The sequence below is a fragment of the Gobio gobio genome, assembly GCF_949357685.1.
Source record: "Gobio gobio genome assembly, chromosome: 21".
Lineage (NCBI taxonomy): Eukaryota > Metazoa > Chordata > Actinopteri > Cypriniformes > Gobionidae > Gobio > Gobio gobio.
Genome location: NC_137117.1, coordinates 29,043,534 through 29,061,147, shown reverse-complemented (window position 1 = coordinate 29,061,147; position 17,614 = coordinate 29,043,534). Strand labels below are relative to the sequence as shown.

Here is a 17,614-nt window from a genome sequence, read left to right as displayed (position 1 = left end):
TTAACCCAGAGTAATTCAGGTTAACACACTTCCACACAAACTGGCTGCAAGGAGAAAAGACATTTCACTGTCATAAGAAGCCAATAAATCAATCAATTGTTAGCAAAAAAAAAAAAAAAAAACTTAATGACTCTTTGAATGAGTACAAATTCCTCTTCCTCATCCAAGGAGCTTTCTTAGCGAGAGAGTCTCCATTCCAGGTTAATCGTGCAGCTTGTCAGCAAGTATTAGCAGATTAGTCTCAGCGGAGCGTCTGAATAAGTGAAGGGTTATTTCTGTCCCTTCTCAAACCCTGTGTGCTTCTTCAAACTGGACACTCTCATAATTCCTCTAGGTGTGATACACTAGAGCAGGGTTCCTCAAATCTTGCCCTGGAGGGCCAATGCGCTGCAGAGTTTAGCTCCAACCCTGATCAAACTCATCTACCTGTGATTTTCTAATGAACCTGAAGACATTGATTAGCATGTTCAGGTGTGTTTGATTAGGGTTAAAGCTAAACTCTGCAGGGAAGTGGATCTCGTGGGCCAGATTTGAGGATCCCTGCACTAGAGTGTGAGTGTGTTTGGGTGAGATTTTGTTGGGCTTCTGAATGATTTCACAGCTAGCCTTGTGCATCACTGAAGTTATCTCAGATTAGCCTTTGACCTATTAATGTGTCAAAACAAATACAGCATCTGCTCAGATGTCAGTGGTGCTTTCTAATACTACTTACTATTGCTCATGCTTAGGATTTTCAAAGCTCTAATTAAAAGGTACACTGTGTACATTTTAGCAGCATCTAGTGGTGAGGTTGCGAATTGTTCGTGTTTATGTATAAACAGAAACTTTTATTTTGGATGTGATTAATCACGTTTAATCGTTTGACATATATATAATGTCAAACTTTTTTTGACATTATGCATTATATAATAATTTGTTTTACACACACACACACACACACACACACACACACACACACACACACACACACACACACACACACACACACACACACACACACACACACACACACACACACACACACACACACACACACACACACACACACACACACACACACACACACACACACACACACACACACACACACACACACACACACACACACACACACACCATACATCATACATCATACATCATTGCAGCTGTATCATACAAATAAATAGTTAAAAAATCATACATTGTGATTTCTGGATTTTTTTTTAGATTATGTCTCTCACAGTGGACATGCACCTACGATGACAATTTCAGACCCCTCCATGATTTCTAAGTGGGAGAACTTGCAAAATAGCAGGGTGTTCAAACACTTATTTTCCTCACTGTATATAATGAATTATACACAGTACACACACATATATTATGTAAACGCAAACCTTTATTTTGGATGCGATTAATCGTTTGACAGCACTAAATTTAATATATTTTAAAATGTAATTTATTCCTGTGATGCAAAGCTGAATTTCATAATCATTACAGGTCTTCAGTGTCACATGGTCCTTCAGAAATTATTCCAATATACTGATTTGACGCTCAAGAAACATTTCTTATTATTATCAATGTTGAAAACAGTGAATTTTTTAGTGGTAACTGTGACAATTATTTCAGGATCCTTCAATAAATAGACAGTTTAAAAGGACAGCATTTATTTAAAATAGAAATGTTTAACATAAATGGTAACTTTTGATCAATTTAATTAATCCTCGCTGAATAATAGTTCTTTAAAAAAAAAAAAAATCACTGAACCCGAATGATAGTGTTTGTAGTATGAATGCAATCCTAGTAACATCTTTTCTGCATACTTGTTTGTATGTTTGGAAGCCTCTTTTGACTTCTACCATTAAGCAGTGACATCCCAGCACATGGTAGCAAGCATAACGCAGTGTGCTAAAAACAACCATTAGCAATCACTTATCAACATCCTGGCAACCCCCCACAAACCCTTAGCATCATGCACCACCAACATTTGCTGAGAAAATGTTTTAAAAAATCTATGTAAAAGTCTGTGGCTACAATTTGTATCTAATATTGTGTCAGTAATAAGCATGTGTGTGTGGGTTGCATCAGCTGGTCAGTAAATGTGATTACTAATAGGGTTTTCATCAGGAGCAGGGCTCTGCAATGCAGCCTCACCAAAACACTACATCCATCTCTATTCCTCTCTCACACACTCCCTTCCCCCTCTGTGTCTCTGCACCACCATATGGTCCAGCTAAATCTTTAGTAGCCATCTCAGCCTGTAGACTAGAGACGGCCACCAAAGTCTCCTCTCCACAGCGTAATGAATATAACTCAGTCCATGTTTTTTCCCATAAATGTTTGTCCATCAATTCTGTGTCTGGTCCCTCTGTTTGTGTTCTAACATCCCTCCCACGCCTCTCTATGTGCATCCTCTTTTCTCCATCTGTCCGAGCAGGTGAAGTGATGTGGCTTGTATTATGTGCATTTTAAAAGGTCTGTTTGCAGAGGGATGGAAGAGCAGGAAAGAGCGGGACATGTTTGATGAGAGTCTGTACACAATGAACAAATACACAGAGGCTGTGACACACTCACACACGTACAGTAATTTGTTGACGTAACTAAAACCAGGATTATTATTGTTAACCAAAACTAAAACCATAAAAAAACATTTTCATTGCTTGAAAAAAATGAACATTAATTGAATATAAACAAAATATAAAAAAATAGTTAAAAACTAGCAGCTAATTGCCAAGGCAACATTTATCATTAAAAAAAAACAAGAACAAATTAAAATGTCAAATAGAACAAAATTGCTAGTGTTAACTAAAATTAATCTAAAAGTTAAAACAGAAAATATACAAATAAAATCTATCAGGGATACTAAAATAACATGTTTTGGTTATTATTAGGGATAATTAAAAGGATATGAAGCATCAAAACAACATAAGGAGTAAACAGGTGGTGCTCAAAGGTGGGTTGGGGGGGGGGGGTCGGGGCACAAAAGGTCTCAGAGAAGACCACCAGACAACAAACAGATGAGGAGTGGATGTGATGAACAAACAGCTGAGAGCAAGAAGAAAGATGTTTATGAAAAGTTACGAGGGTCTTGTGTTAATGAAAATTTCTTAATATATTAGAAAAAAGTTAAGAGCCACAACTTCTTACACGAATACCATAACTCTCATGGAAATTAATATATCATTACAGTCCGGGATCACGCAAGTCTACTGATGTAAACACTCTAATTAGTGTTCATAATTTCAGCCACTTTACGCCACACAACTCGTGTCATTGTTATGCTTCCTAATATCAGTCTACTTTCCTACATCCACCAGGACTATAAAATGGTATGATAAGCCTATCTGAAATAATGACAAAAATCTACAAATGTGGTACTATGACAACGAACTAGGGATGAAACGGTATGGAAATTTAACATCACGATTATAGTGACCCAAATTATCACGGTTATCAATATTATCACGGTTTTGTTCAAACGAGATTAAAGTGTTTAAAAAGAACAGATGCACACACTTAAAAAATTTCAACAAGTTTTATATTTGAAATTCAACAAACAACAAATAACTAAAGCAGCTCTATGCACTTTTTTAAGCTAGATTCTGTGGGATTTCCTTCCTTAATGGCCGACGTCAATAGCAACGCATAACGCATAAATAATAATAATTTGTCATAAATATAATCTCTAATATTATCTCTGTAAATATATTCTCAAGCAATACTCTCATCAGTGTTCAGCAATGATGCATTTAAATCTATCATATTTTGTGTTAGAGCCAAAACAGTATCATAGTGAAATAATGCATATCCATATTTCCATATGATTTGACAGTTTATTTTATTAAATATCAAAATGTGTGCATCATACCTGACACCTAAATGATCACTTTACAGTCAGTTTTATGACTGTCATTCTCTTCAAATGCAATTGAAGTTTGAAACGTGTATAACGTTACCAATGTTGTGTGTAACTTTAGAGACGGTCCCTAAATTCGCCAGCGTTATGCCAGTCATATCAGAGGCGCTGTGGTTCTGCTGTGTTTTTTTTAAACCATTTTTGCTGCTGAAATAGAACAAAAACAGTCAACAACAGTATGATGAATGAATCTCCTGCATACATTGCACGTTTATCTCTGCTTTGAGTGTATATTTTAGCGAGTGAGAGAGGCGCACGCTCTGAACAAAACTCTGGCTAATCTGAACGCCTCTGATTTTGAGACATTGCATTCATAAACTCAATAGAAACACGTGTGAGTGGTTATAATGCGCAACGCGATTATAACAGATGGCTTTTGAGAAGACTATAATAAGTTCAACAGCCAGAGTGACTAGTGTGCAGCCGAAATAACGTTAATTTACACCCGCAAATGGCGGTTGTTAATGTCAAGCCCTGATTATTATCCCTTAAATGTCACCCTAGTCTTGTCTGAATTTGTTTGTTCGCTTCACGTTATTATTTGCCAGACGTAGTTTTGGTATTGAGGTCAAAGTCCACTTGCCTTGCGTTCGTAGTTTTGAAATGTTCCCCCTATTACAGTGACTTTCTTCTGGCATGTTCTGCAGACAGGGTGACCATCTTTGATTAAGTTTCCCTCAGGACTTTTGTAAAAGCCAAAATATGACCACACCTCAGATTTGGTCCTTTTAGAGGCTGAACAATCCCCAGAAGTGCTGTCACTGCCTTCTGCCATTTATTCTCATTCAAAAAACAGCTTTGCGCGCTGCACCAGACTGACTGACTGGACAAGATTTATCGCGAGTTTTCACAATCGTGATAATCACACGCGGTTTTAATGATAATTAAATTGTATACGATATTACTAACTGTCACTAAATTTTATCGTGGTTTATCGTGAAACCGGTAACCGTTTCATCCCTACAACGAACACCATTCTACTGACTGGAAAAGTTACTTTAGTTCTTACAAAAATCTACTGTCACATTTTCTCACAATTACTTTTGTCTTAGGACTCACTTGTGGTTCCTGTTCTCATGGTTTAATTTCCTATGTTTAATTTGTTTCTTTAGTCCCTGATTTGATTCCATTCATTTCCAAAGCTACTAATCACTTAGCCCTAGACCTGTTCCTTGCTCTGGCCCTTGTTATCTTGTGTGTTAATGCTGCCTTCGCATACTATTGGAAATGTCCTATTTCCCCCTCACTTCTGAAGTCGTGATTACGAGCTCATCGCATTCAAGTGCTTTGTTGTCGGAAATAACAGGAACCATGGAGGACACCAGGTTTATTCTTGCCTATTAATTGTGGGCTACTTGGATGATGTAGGCTAAATCACAAGTTTTAGTGCAAGTTTAGAGCAACAAAAACTTTATTTTTTAACTTAACTTTTAATTTGCTTGCATCATAAAAAAAAAAAAAAATTGTCGGATGGAAAAAGGCCTATATCTACGATGAAAATGGAGCGGGCAGTCTGAGAATCTGCTTGCCAAACAATACGGACTACCGAACATATATCCGGGCATTAGATTTCCCAGAGGACCTCTGAGTTAGCCAATAAGTGGAAAAATAGCTACACTGGTTGCACTGTGTGTTTTGACCCATAAGAGTGATTTGTTATTGAAGTAGACTGATGCCCTGCATACGTGCAACCTGCAAGAACCTGTGTTTTCTTGACATTATTTTGCGATACACTGTCTTTTTTATGTCTTCACATTGAAGTGTCACTGCTAAAAAGTGGTACAGGAAACCCTGCTTACATTTTTATTTTATACTGGGGTAATTCTGGAGTGGCAGATGGGGCGGCAAAGCTTTTTCTTAGGTTGGCAGTTGCCACCCCAGTAGATCCGCCCCTGTATGCTGAAAACTTCACATACTTCAGAAAATACAGCATTTAGTTGATCAGGATATAAGCGCTCCTTGTCACAGCTGTAAACACTGCTTTTTTTCTACGATGAGGGAATTTGTCGACATGGCGTCTTTGTTTCCAGCTGGACAATTAAAGAACACGACACACACACACACACGTCTCCCAGAAATCCTGTAGAATTTAACCAATCAGATGACGACTAAAACTCCCGAAGTGTTTCCCATTTTGTATGCCACATGCATCAGATGTTCAGCTGACTGTGTGACCATTAACTGACATCAGAGAACCACAAATAACACGAATGAGAGTTGTTAAATGATTGATCATTTAAAATCTCAGGGGGTACTTATTTTAGGACAAATGAGTTCGACAGACAAAACATTTTGGTAATCCCTGTTTTAAGTGAAGCTGATCGAGTAAGTTTTCCCGTGATTGCTTATGGTGACTTAAATTAAATATGTGTGCCATGTGAATTTTCAGGTCAGTAAAACACAGATTGAAAGTGAAATTGAAAGTGATTATGAAGGCCAAGTATGGTAACCCATTCTGGGAATTTGTGCTCTGCATTTAACCCATTCAAGTTGCAAAATGCACACACATTAGAAGCAGTGAGTAGTGAAGAAGACACAAAAGTCCCCATCAAAATCTCCTCAACCAGTGCAACCCATACAGAGCCATTTCTCTCAAAAAGTAAAGAGCCGAAATGATAAAGGCTGCAAAGAGTCTCTAATATCTAAACATTGTTTTCATTAATATTTAACGAACACCCATCTCATAACAAAATGTCTTGTAAGAACAAGTATGGTTTTTATCAATCTTTAACTTTTGATTCTTCATTCTTGCTTTTAGTTTCAGGTTCTGTTGCATATCAAATATGAGCGGTCCAAATAAAGTCCCCAAAAAGTAAAAAAAAAAAAAGGGAAAAGGCCGTTTTCAAGTGTTCTCCTCCAAAGTTTTAATACAAAAAGTATCAAAAGACATTTTAATTTCCTTTTAGATTCTGGTTCTTGAACTTTTCTTTTGGCATCTTAATTTACTGTATGAAGACCCTATGGTTTAATTCCAGAGATATTGGGATCTCAATATGGCTCCAAAAATAAATAGTTAAATTGTACACATCACTTTGCATACAGCTGTTCCTTTTTTTCTTTTAAAAAGAAATATCTGAAGAACAAATAATGTTGAAATTAGAAATGTATCTTGTTTCCCTCTATGCAAACAATTGCATATAATATAGCCCTGCCTGAGTGCCATAAATATTAATTTTCCCAAGTACGTGCCAGTAACTATAATATTACATTTAATCACTATATGAAGGCCCTATATGGTTCAGTCTCATAGATATGGGGATCTCAATGCGGCTCCATGTCCAAATTGTTGAATATTACCCATTTTCAAAACCAAATGTGGGTCAATTTGCACAGAGCTGACACTTAATGTATTTAAATGGGAATTTCTGAAGAATAAATGACGTTGAAACTAGAAATGTTTGTTTCCTTCTATCAAAACAATTGCATACAACATGCCCATCTGAGTGCCACAAATATACACTGACAAGATCAAGTTGAGGCACATTAACTGGCTCTCAGTTGTCTGTTCATGAGCTTCTATGAGCTGTCCATTTTAACAGCTTCTGAAGCTAGCAAGAGTTAAAATATGCAGTATTGTAACCTGTTTGAAACAAGTTTCATGATTCCTAGGAAAGTGTGTTTGCTCTCAACTAACATATTCACACACATAAAAAAAAAAAAAAGATTTGCCTCACCTGGATTGTAGTACAATTTCCTATTAGTATAACATGTGAAGCATAGTCAATCATAGATCGAGTAGTATCCACTGCTAAGGGACATATTTAGGGGAGTCCCTGATAATACCTCAAACTTTGAAACATTTAAGGGAACAGTGTAAATGGGACCCTGGGTTATCTTACTTTATGTTTCACACTGAAAAGAAAAGAAATTATCACAAAAAAAATAAAAAATAAATAAATAAATATATATGGTTTATATATATATATATATATATATATCCGGGGACCTCTGAGTTGACACGGAATGACCCTACAACAGTTCAAAAGTTTTGGGTGAGAATATTCACACATTAAATTGATCAGAAGAGACAGTAAACATGTTTATAATTATATAAAATATTTCAAATAAATACTGCTCTTTTGAACATTCCAGGAATCTTGAAAAAAAAAGTTGGTTTCCACAAAAATATTAAGCAACACAACTATTTTCAAAATTGATAATAATAAATGTTTCTTAAGCAGCAAATCAGCATTTTAGAATAATTTCTGATGGATCATGTGACACTGAAGACTGGATTTTAAAATATATTAAAATAGAATATGGCTATTTTATATTGTAATACATTTATATTTCTCAATAGTACTGTTTCTACATTTATTTGTTCAAAAATACAGCAGCTTTGGTGACCATAAGACATGCACATTTCAACATTACAAATTTGAATGTTACCTGATTTTTTTTTACTGTACTATTGTGTTTATTTTCGAAGTAAAACGAGACCAGTGAACACGAGTTTACAATGGACTAAAAGAAAAACAGAGCAGAGAGGGGACTTTTCTTCCTCAATTAAGAAGTCCATCTCACACCACAGTTCTAACTGTATGAGAGGAACCTCTCCTAACACCCCCGTCATAGACCACACACAGTTAGTTAGCCTGCGTTGACCGGAATACTGACTAAACAAAAATCTTCAAGAGTCCTGGCACAGCGGTGGAGAGAAAACAACTTCCAAGACCATCCAGTTAATTAGCTAATGGAGCGCAAAGGTGCTTTCAGCAGGTCCTCTCAATGAGATGGTCCACTTTCCAGTTATGCAGCATTTTAGAACAAAATAAATGGGCAACCCACAGTGAAATACAAACCTGAGATTTGATTAGGGGCCTAATTAACCTCCTAAGACCCAGTGAAACAAAGTCTTTTGAATTTAGTATTTTTCCATGTCATTACATTGTTTAGAGAGCATAAGGAACAACAAATGGAAATGTTTTTTTTTTTGTTGAAAAAATTATATTTTATTCACGTTATGCTATGTCCTCGTAAGTATACACTCAGTTGTTTAAAAAATAAAATTAATTGAAATTACATATATAGGCAAAAACAGGATTTTTTTTTCATTCACCAATCAATTTTCAGGTTTTTGCGAACCAAACTTTGTTTAAAGATGATTCTCAACTATGTTATGAAAGATATTACAGAATTCATTGATAGATTGTTTTACTTTTTTAATGTGGGTAAAATGGCCATACATGGGTTTTCCCATTCAATGCAATGTATCTATACACTGTATAATTTGCATATTAATGTGTTCTTGGAGCAACATGTAATGACAAAATAAGTGTAATAATGGGAGTAATAGTTGGCAACATTTTCATAATAATATCTAATTTTTTTATAGGAAAATGTATATGTATTTACTTTCCCTATTCACTTGTTGTGTCTCCCAAAATGCCTGATAAACATGCTTTTAAGTTCCAGTGACCTCTATTGAGTTTTGTAACAGAAAGTCATATTTTGATTAGAAACCCCATTACATTTTACTGAGATGTTGATTAATAACAAACAATCTGAAAGTTAGTCAGATTTAAATGACAATTACAAAATATTATCGTATTTCCATAAGAGTGCTAAATTTGCTCATTCAGTAATTTTTAAAGACCAAGGAGAAGTAGGCCTAGTTGTCCTGGAGAAACCTCAAAACAAATGGTATCTCTGCAAAGGCCTGAATTTGCTGAATTTAAAGCTGTGACATGTGTGCTGTCAGAGAAAACATAAATCAGCGCCTATGTGTAGATAAATGATAATTACAACTCAGAGACCTGATAGCAATAAAGAGTAAAGGAAGTATTTTTCTGTCAAGATACAGGAAAGACTACTGTCAGTGTTTTACCCAATGAGGTTTAGCAAGACCATTGGTTGAGATTCAGCAGCAACACAACTAACCAGTAACCTCAAATACTGATGACAGCCTGGTGGGAAGAGTTTCAATACTGATGGAGGCCAAACGGTGCAGTGTTAACAGCCCGCTTGGAGATTTAGAGCCTTTAATCTCCCTGTACTGCACTCAGCATCCATATTGGTATGCTCGTTAAAGAGATAGTTCACCCACGTTTAAAATTATATCATCATTTACTTCGTCCAAATCCGTACGAAACTAAAGAAAATGCAGAATGACAGCCGTAGTCACCACTCACTTTAACTGTATGGGAAATAACATGCAATGAAAATGAACGGCTGATCGAAGCTGTCAGTCCTTCCCATCTCATTTTGTCTTCCAGGAAGGAAGAGAGAAAGTCATGCGACATGAGGGTGACAAAAAAATGACACAATTTTCACTGGGTGAACTACCCCTTTAATGCTGGTTCATTAATCTCTCTCGCTGAAAAACCTACTACAGCAGGACTAACGTTAATCCATGAGCAAGGGCAGCGTGTGTGTGTGTGTGTGTGTGTGTGTGTGTGTGTGTGTGTGTGTGTGTGTGTGTGTATGTTAGCAGGATTGAGACGCACAGATAGGATTCTCCTCTGGCTGCGTTCACATTTCTTACCGTCTAGGAGAGAAACGTAGGTAGAAGTGAAGATCGTCCGTTCTTCGTATTTTATCTCCTATATTTATAAACGGCCTTCTAATAGTCGTGAATCAGCTGGGTGCTCAGAAACGGCGTCCTGGTCTTGATCGTGAGAAGCGTCTCCGCTCAATGGGAGTCGTGCGCTGACGTCACGATCGATCTAGAAAAGGAAAATGGGCGGAAACGAAAGAAGGAAGCAGTTTGCGGGACGAAAGGACCAGACGCGTGCATTTCTGACCGTGAAGGCTGCTGTGTTTTCATTGTCAAAATTATTGAGGACAAGTGTGTGTATGTTATGGTATAGTGAGAAAAAGCCACGGCAAGTGCTACGTGCTGGCCGATGAAGCATTTCAAAATAAACAAATACAATAAACAAATAAAAGTTACAACGACCGTTATATTTTAATTATTTTGACAATACTTGTTTTTTTTATGTAAGCAGTCCGCTACGTCAATGTTATAAAGGTTACTTAAAATACATTTGATCGACAGCCAATCCAAACGAGGTATCGTTGAAATCTCGCTTTTCTTTAAAACTCGCGAGAGCTTTGTACGGCCTTTCTCCCCGAGCTGCTGGTGAGGAAAGTGTACACATTCAGGTAAAATATTGCATTTTTTGCATAAACGACTAGTTTCTCCAACAGTCGACAACGAGTAGTACTGTATAAATGCTTGGAGAATATCTGTGTTTATTAACGTTCATGTGTGGTTGTTGTTACGTACAGTTTTAATCTGTTGTTGTCTTCTCTCCGGCGGTACAGGCTTCAATGTTATGATACAGGCCTTTATAATTAGAGCTTCCGGTCATCATAAGCGCAAATGTCATCTTGCTTGATTTCCATAACTTTATTGATTAATATATATTTTCTTATTGTATATGCGCTGATTCGTTAGCGTTTTCTATATATTGTGTCGTTGCACTAGTCTTTCTCAAACTCAAATCTTTATAAAGTAAACATAATAGTATGCGTTTATAGCAAGCGTGTCATTTGCAGACAATACATTAACACAGATGTATTTTAAACGACCTTAATTAAACTCCGTTATTTAACTTGAATGAAGATTAAAACTGGGAGATTATAACAACCCATACATGAAAAGTTGATCTAGCTTGCAAGCTGTCTTTTTTTCCAATGACTGAAACTATAATTTTAAGTTGTATGTATTTATTATTATTATCTTATTATACACAATGTTTGTATATTTTTGTTAATGCAGAACACTTCATGATGAGTTATGCTGAAAAGCCAGACGACATAACACGAGATGAGTGGATGGAAAAGCTCAATAATGTTCACATTCAGCGGGCAGACATGAATCGACTCATTATGAATTATCTGGTGACAGGTAGGCGGTCAACTGTCTACTTGTATTTATTCACCATATACTGCAGCTTTAATACACGTGTCTGTAGATCTTTTTCATCATTTGTTTGTTTTTATGTACGCAGAGGGTTTTAAAGAGGCAGCTGAGAAGTTTAGGATGGAATCAGGCATTGAGCCAAGTGTTGATCTGGACTCTCTGGATGAAAGGATAAAAATTAGGGAGATGGTCTTGAAGGGACAAATTCAAGAGGCCATTGCACTGATCAACAGTCTGCATCCTGAGCTACTGGACACTAACCGCTACCTGTACTTTCATCTTCAGGTAAAGCAGATCAATGACTAATTGGCCTATGATGTATATTACATGCCTAAGATGACTTGTATGATAATTTGAAGATTCTAATTGTGTGGACTATTTGGTTCACAAACCTTTACAGACACCGTTTCAGTTGATTGCATCTGAGAAAGTCACAATGCAAATGCATCTGACAAAAAAAATTATATTTCTATTTTGAACCGGAGATCTGTTACTTTATCATTCAGAACCTAACAAAACATCAAACCAACCAAAAGGTTTATCTAATGCAATAACCTTCAAGTGTGGCTTAAGAGTCCAAAATACTTTTTGGGGCTAGATGTTGTTTACTTTTGGAGTTTTTATTTTGTAAACTGGCTGTTAAACTTAAAGGGTACATAACACACACAGTTTCTGCCAATCTCATGTTAATCTTGAGTATTGCATCCTTCATATCTCCGAAGATTGTTTAGTTTGAACAGATTTATAAAAGACAGATATGCTGTACCTATTCTTTCTGAAAACAGTCGAGCTCCTGGAAGCGCGCACAAAATACATCATGGCATTATCCCTGGATAACCGGTGATTGCTGTTCCGATTCATGACCTGGATCTTATATCACCGGAACCGCTGAATCTTTCAGTTTTAAAAATCTGCAAATCCAGCGTGGAACTGGGCCTCGTTTATAAAACATTCGTGCACACTTGCACAACTCCATTGCTGCCCCGGAAAACAAACTACATCCACTTAACGTTTATGTTTATGTTTCCTTAACGCTGGGTTCTTTGAGAGGCTGAACAAGGGGATCTTTCCCTCTCAACCAAAAGCACACTTCTTTGGTGACATTGTTGATTTCGTGGTCTAAAAACAAAATTACAAATCTTTCTCAAGCAAGTCCTGTACAGGTCTGCCAATGACTTCGTAAACCCGAACGAAGCACTTTGATGCTCTTGCTCTGGTTGATTTGAGAAGGGAGAAGTGCCCATACAAGGAATTCTGCCCTTTATGACGTCATACAGGGCCATACCCGGAAAAAAAACTTTCAGAAACTTGTACAAACCCTGAAGGAGTATTTGGGCACAGAAATTCTCAGTCATACGTCCAACTCGTTTTTTGAAACTTTGGCCATGTTTAGCATGAGAATCCAACTCTTTAACAGCGTAAATAAGTTAGAATGCAAGAAATAGCATTAGACATCCCCTTTAATATTTATATACATATATGTATATAACACTTGCAAAAGATTTTGTATGGTTTCATTTTGAATCAAAGTTTTGTAGTTTTTAGAATGATTGTCTGCTGAATAACAGGAGAATGATTCCAAAGTCCTTCCTTCCTATAGCAACAACATCTGATTGAGTTGATTCGCCTGCGGGAAACTGAGGCTGCATTGGAGTTTGCACAGACACAGCTGGCTGAGCAGGGAGAGGAAAGCCGTGAGTGTCTAACAGAGATGGAGCGCACCCTTGCACTCCTGGCTTTTGATAACCCAGAAGAGTCGCCCTTCGGAGATCTGCTCAACATGATGCAGAGACAGAAGGTAATGTATTGTTTTAAATAGAAAAACCTTAATTTAACAACCGTAGTTTTTTTATTTATTGAACCTGAAACTAGTACAACTGATGATATGCTGTCTCTCTCTTTATAAATATTGTTATTTTAATATATTAATTCATGATAACTCGGGTCTAGGGGCTTTGTAACTACCATATAAGTTTCAAAACAGTCAATCCACAGTCAAGTGCACACAGCATGCATAAAGTAGCTGTGCCTTTTCACGAGCCGTTGTGACTTCCGTAAAAATGTGATGTCAGAACTACTCAGTCACCGCCTTCATTCACCACCCCGAGCACTGCCCACCATCCCACTCTCCTTTTGCCAAATCCCCCAGACAACATCGCGTTGTCATTGCCATTGCTGAGCAACAACAACACGGAAACATGTCAAGAAAACGCTGTTCAGTCGATGGAAGTCAGGAAACTACATCATTGCACAGGCTTCCAAACATGATTAATATAAGAGACCAGTGGCTAATGTTTATTTATTCGGAAATACAACTGCAATTTAGTTCGACCTTAACCGTCTGTTCTGCACATTTCACAAGTGACTGCTGCTTAAACAGATGTGTTTTGAGTCTGGATTTGTGCGTCACTCAGAAAACGGCTCATGAATATTAATTAGACATGCCAAAACTGACCTGTTCTTTGCAGAGCTCCTAAGAGAGGAGATGGATTGAGATGGTTTTTGGTACTTCTACCGCATATATATATATATATATTTATATCTATATCCAATCACATGGCAGTTGCTTCAATGCATTAAGGGGTGTGGTCCTGGTCAAGACAATCTCCTGAACTCCAAACTGAATGTCAGAATGGGAAAGAAAGGTGATTTAAGCAATTTTGAGCGTGGCATGGTTGTTGGTGCCAGACGGGCCGGTCTGAGTATTCTATCTATTATCTGACTATTTCTATCCATCTCATAGCAACCACCCAGAACACTGTGGCAATCGCCCAGAATACCCTAGCAACTGCGTAGCAACCACCCAGAACACCATAGCTACCACCAAAGTGTCCTAGCAACCACATAGCAAGACCCTAGCAACCACCTGAGTACCCTAGCAACAGCATAGCAACACCCTAGCGAGTCCCCTGAGCACCAACTATCTATCTATCTATCTATCTATCTATCTATCTATCTATCTATCTATCTATCTATCTATCTATCTATCTATCTATCTATCTATCTATCTATCTATCTATCTATCTATCTATCTATCTATCTATCTATCTATCATCTGACTATCTATCATCTGACTATTTCTATTATCTATCTAAACTACTAACTAAAACTCAAACTATTTCAAACTTTCTGGTCTAGCTTTTTCAAGCCAACTTAAAGTTTGTCTACAAACTTTTTAATCTATATGGGCCAACATTTCTAAAGAATGCTTTCAGCACCTTGTTGAATCAATGCCACGTAGAATTAAGGCAGTTCTGAAGGCGAAAGGGGGTCAAACACAGTATTAGTACGGTGTTCCTAATAATATTTTAGGTGAGTGTGTGTGTGTGTGTGTGTGTGTGTTTTTTTTTTTTTTTTTTTTTTTTTTTTTTTATTATTATTATTTTATTTTTTTTAAAGGTCCCATGGCATTAAATTTTCATTTTATGAGGTTTTTTAACATTAACATGATTTCCCCTTTCCTGAATATTGTCCCCAAGTGGCTAGAAATTTCGATCGGTGTAAACCGAGTTCTGGCTGTCTTTCTCTGCCTTTGAGAAAGTGAGAGCTCAGACGAGCTGATCTGGAATTTTTCCTTTTATGTCGTCATACAAGAAACGGTTACTTCCCCTTCCTCTGCTTTGCTTGCCCAGAGAATTAGGAGAAAATGGATTGTTTATTTTACTCGCAATGTCAGCACAGGCTTTTACGATATGGATTCGACAGCCCCGCCACAAACAGATATACCCCAAGATACCCCAAGATATACAATATCTCCTCCTACCTTAAAAAGAGCTTAATTATCATAGAGACTCTGTAATATCGAAGTAGTACCACCCGAGTGATACTATATCACTTATGAATGGCAATAGGCCATGAAGAACCATCCTGTGTTAAAACGAATACATGAATATAAATTATATGGGATCGTAAGCAATCTTATCACCTTAACATTCGGGTGTTCCCATCTGAAAGAATATTGAATGAAGGCTATCACTTTCATTGTTCTTACATTTAAGACAGCTTCATGTATATGTTGAAAGTTTGAGCAGAGACTATTCAGGGTTCATTCTGACGTCGATACTTTGTCACTGCTATGCTGCTGCTTCATCAAGATCTTCAACGTCCTCATATTTTTTCTCACAGAGACCATAGTTTGAATGAATCCCTTTTCTTCGCACGACACACGTTACAGTACAGCATGGCTCTTTCAGCATTATCCTGAATGCATTCATTCCATGTGTCATAGAATGGAAGACAGGCTAAAAATCAGTCTTCAGGCTTTCATAGACAATCTTGGAAGTCGGGGAAGGTCTCGTTTTTTTACTTTCATTACAAGCTGTTCACACATTGGCAATAAAAAAGCGATTAATACATTCAAATTCTTAAATATGACCCCTTTCAATCTGCCAATGATTGACAGCACGTGTCTTCTATAACAGGTGTGGAGCGAGGTAAACCAGGCAGTGCTGGACTACGAAAACAGGGAGTCGACACCGAAACTTGCCAAACTCCTCAAACTGCTGCTGTGGGCTCAGAACGAGTTGGACCAGAAGAAAGTCAAGTACCCCAAAATGACAGATCTTAGCAAAGGCACCATCGAGGACCCCAAGTGAAAAGGAACCGGCATCTCTATGCTTGCATTCTACGGGGAACAAAATGGACGCTTTCCCTTTCCTTAACTATTTATACTCAATGACTGACACTCAAACATCCTTTTATCAACCTTTTGTTTTGTTTACTTGTTGCTTATCAGAGACTTTGCATTACATGAGCTGTGGAAATAAGATTAAGATTTAAGGATGACTTCTAGCCAAAATGGGAAACACTTTTTATCGCAGAGGGATTTCTGTGATTTTTGTTACCACAATGTTTGACTTGCTGAGCTGAATTGATTGCATTTTAGCCATTTTGTTTTTGAAGAGGATTATTATCTTTCTATTTTGTCAGCGAATGTTATACAAATCCAGTTGAGGACTGAACCACACTATTTAGATTTCCCTTCTATTTAACTGCGTCCGCTGATGTGAGGTACCTAAGGCACGATAGTGGTGTCATCAAGGACAGTGAATTGATTGTACTAATACGATGAACGAGTTCTGTGTGCTTTCACAACTTTTATTTGCAGTGCACGGGTATGCATTTTGTATGCGTGTAAAAGGGCCCTGTCAAAGAAAATCTGCCCTTTTTCGAGTACTAATGTTATTGCATTATAATGTTATAAAGTCATGTGACATTGTTTTCTACTGTACATTGTCATAGTATTCCTGCTTACATTGACATTCAATTGAGATATATAGATATTGCAGAGATCAAGTTGTAAGCTTCTGAAGTCAGATGCTTTACATAGGTACTAAATATTCTTTTTTTTTAATCCCCAAACTCTATTTGAATATCAAAATTGCTGCTGTTGTTGAATGTTATGGCCAATGCTGTGATACCTAATTAAATATTGCAGAAGGTTTTTATTTATTTATAACAAATTAATGTGTTGAATGAAAGCCACCCACATTGGCTGTCTCATGACTGATTATATGATAATTGTTTGTGGTTGGCTGTGAAAGACACAACCTTAGAAATTACACTTCAAACGGTCGAGCCAGAACAAGAGTCCAAAAGAGTCGTTCACTGTTACCGTATTCGGACTGATTCGGTCTTCTCTGACTCGATGTCTGATTAATAATAAAACGAGATATATTTTACTGATAGGCTGAAAAGTAAGTTACATTAATATCTTAGTCGTATGAATGTTACAAAATAAATCAAATATGTTTACGACATTTTGTCAACAATCACATGAAACAGACCCGGGTTCGAGTACCGCTTGGAGCGGGGTGGTTCGAACAGGAGGGGTTATGGATTTCCAATAAACACCC

At 37.1% G+C, this 17,614-nt stretch overlaps 2 protein-coding genes across 3 annotated transcripts in view; one reads left to right on the top strand and one right to left on the bottom strand.

The window, feature by feature from the left end:
- Positions 1 to 10,558, bottom strand: part of dnajc5ab (DnaJ (Hsp40) homolog, subfamily C, member 5ab) — a 21,234-nt gene extending 10,676 nt beyond the window's left edge. Inside the window, exon 1 of the mRNA XM_079802518.1 lies at positions 10,377 to 10,558. The gene's annotated coding sequence lies outside the window, so the exon portion shown is untranslated. The remainder of the gene's footprint in view (positions 1 to 10,376) is intronic.
- On the top strand, positions 10,247 to 17,614 carry gid8b (GID complex subunit 8 homolog b). Of its 2 annotated transcripts, XR_013815450.1 has the most exons (6): positions 10,247 to 10,996; positions 11,616 to 11,744; positions 11,848 to 12,044; positions 13,360 to 13,557; positions 16,181 to 17,226; positions 17,315 to 17,614. XR_013815450.1 is itself a non-coding variant. In XM_079802517.1 (5 exons), exons 2-5 carry the CDS (start codon positions 11,624 to 11,626, stop codon positions 16,352 to 16,354), a joined length of 690 nt encoding a protein of 229 aa, XP_079658643.1. In that variant the 5' UTR covers positions 10,247 to 10,996; positions 11,616 to 11,623; the 3' UTR covers positions 16,355 to 17,251. The 2 variants fall into 2 exon arrangements, 1 of the variants encoding a protein (XP_079658643.1); XM_079802517.1 differs by lacking the exon at positions 17,315 to 17,614 and having other exon boundaries at positions 16,181 to 17,251.

Excerpts from the sequence above, each read along its gene's own strand:
- gid8b (XM_079802517.1), top strand. The coding sequence starts at position 11,624 with ATGATGAGTTATGCTGAAAAGCCAGACGACATAACACGAGATGAGTGG. Across the intron at positions 12,045-13,359 it reads ACCTGTACTTTCATCTTCAG|CAACAACATCTGATTGAGTT; the intron begins GTAAAGCAGATC and ends TCCTTCCTATAG. Across the intron at positions 13,558-16,180 it reads ACATGATGCAGAGACAGAAG|GTGTGGAGCGAGGTAAACCA; the intron begins GTAATGTATTGT and ends CTTCTATAACAG.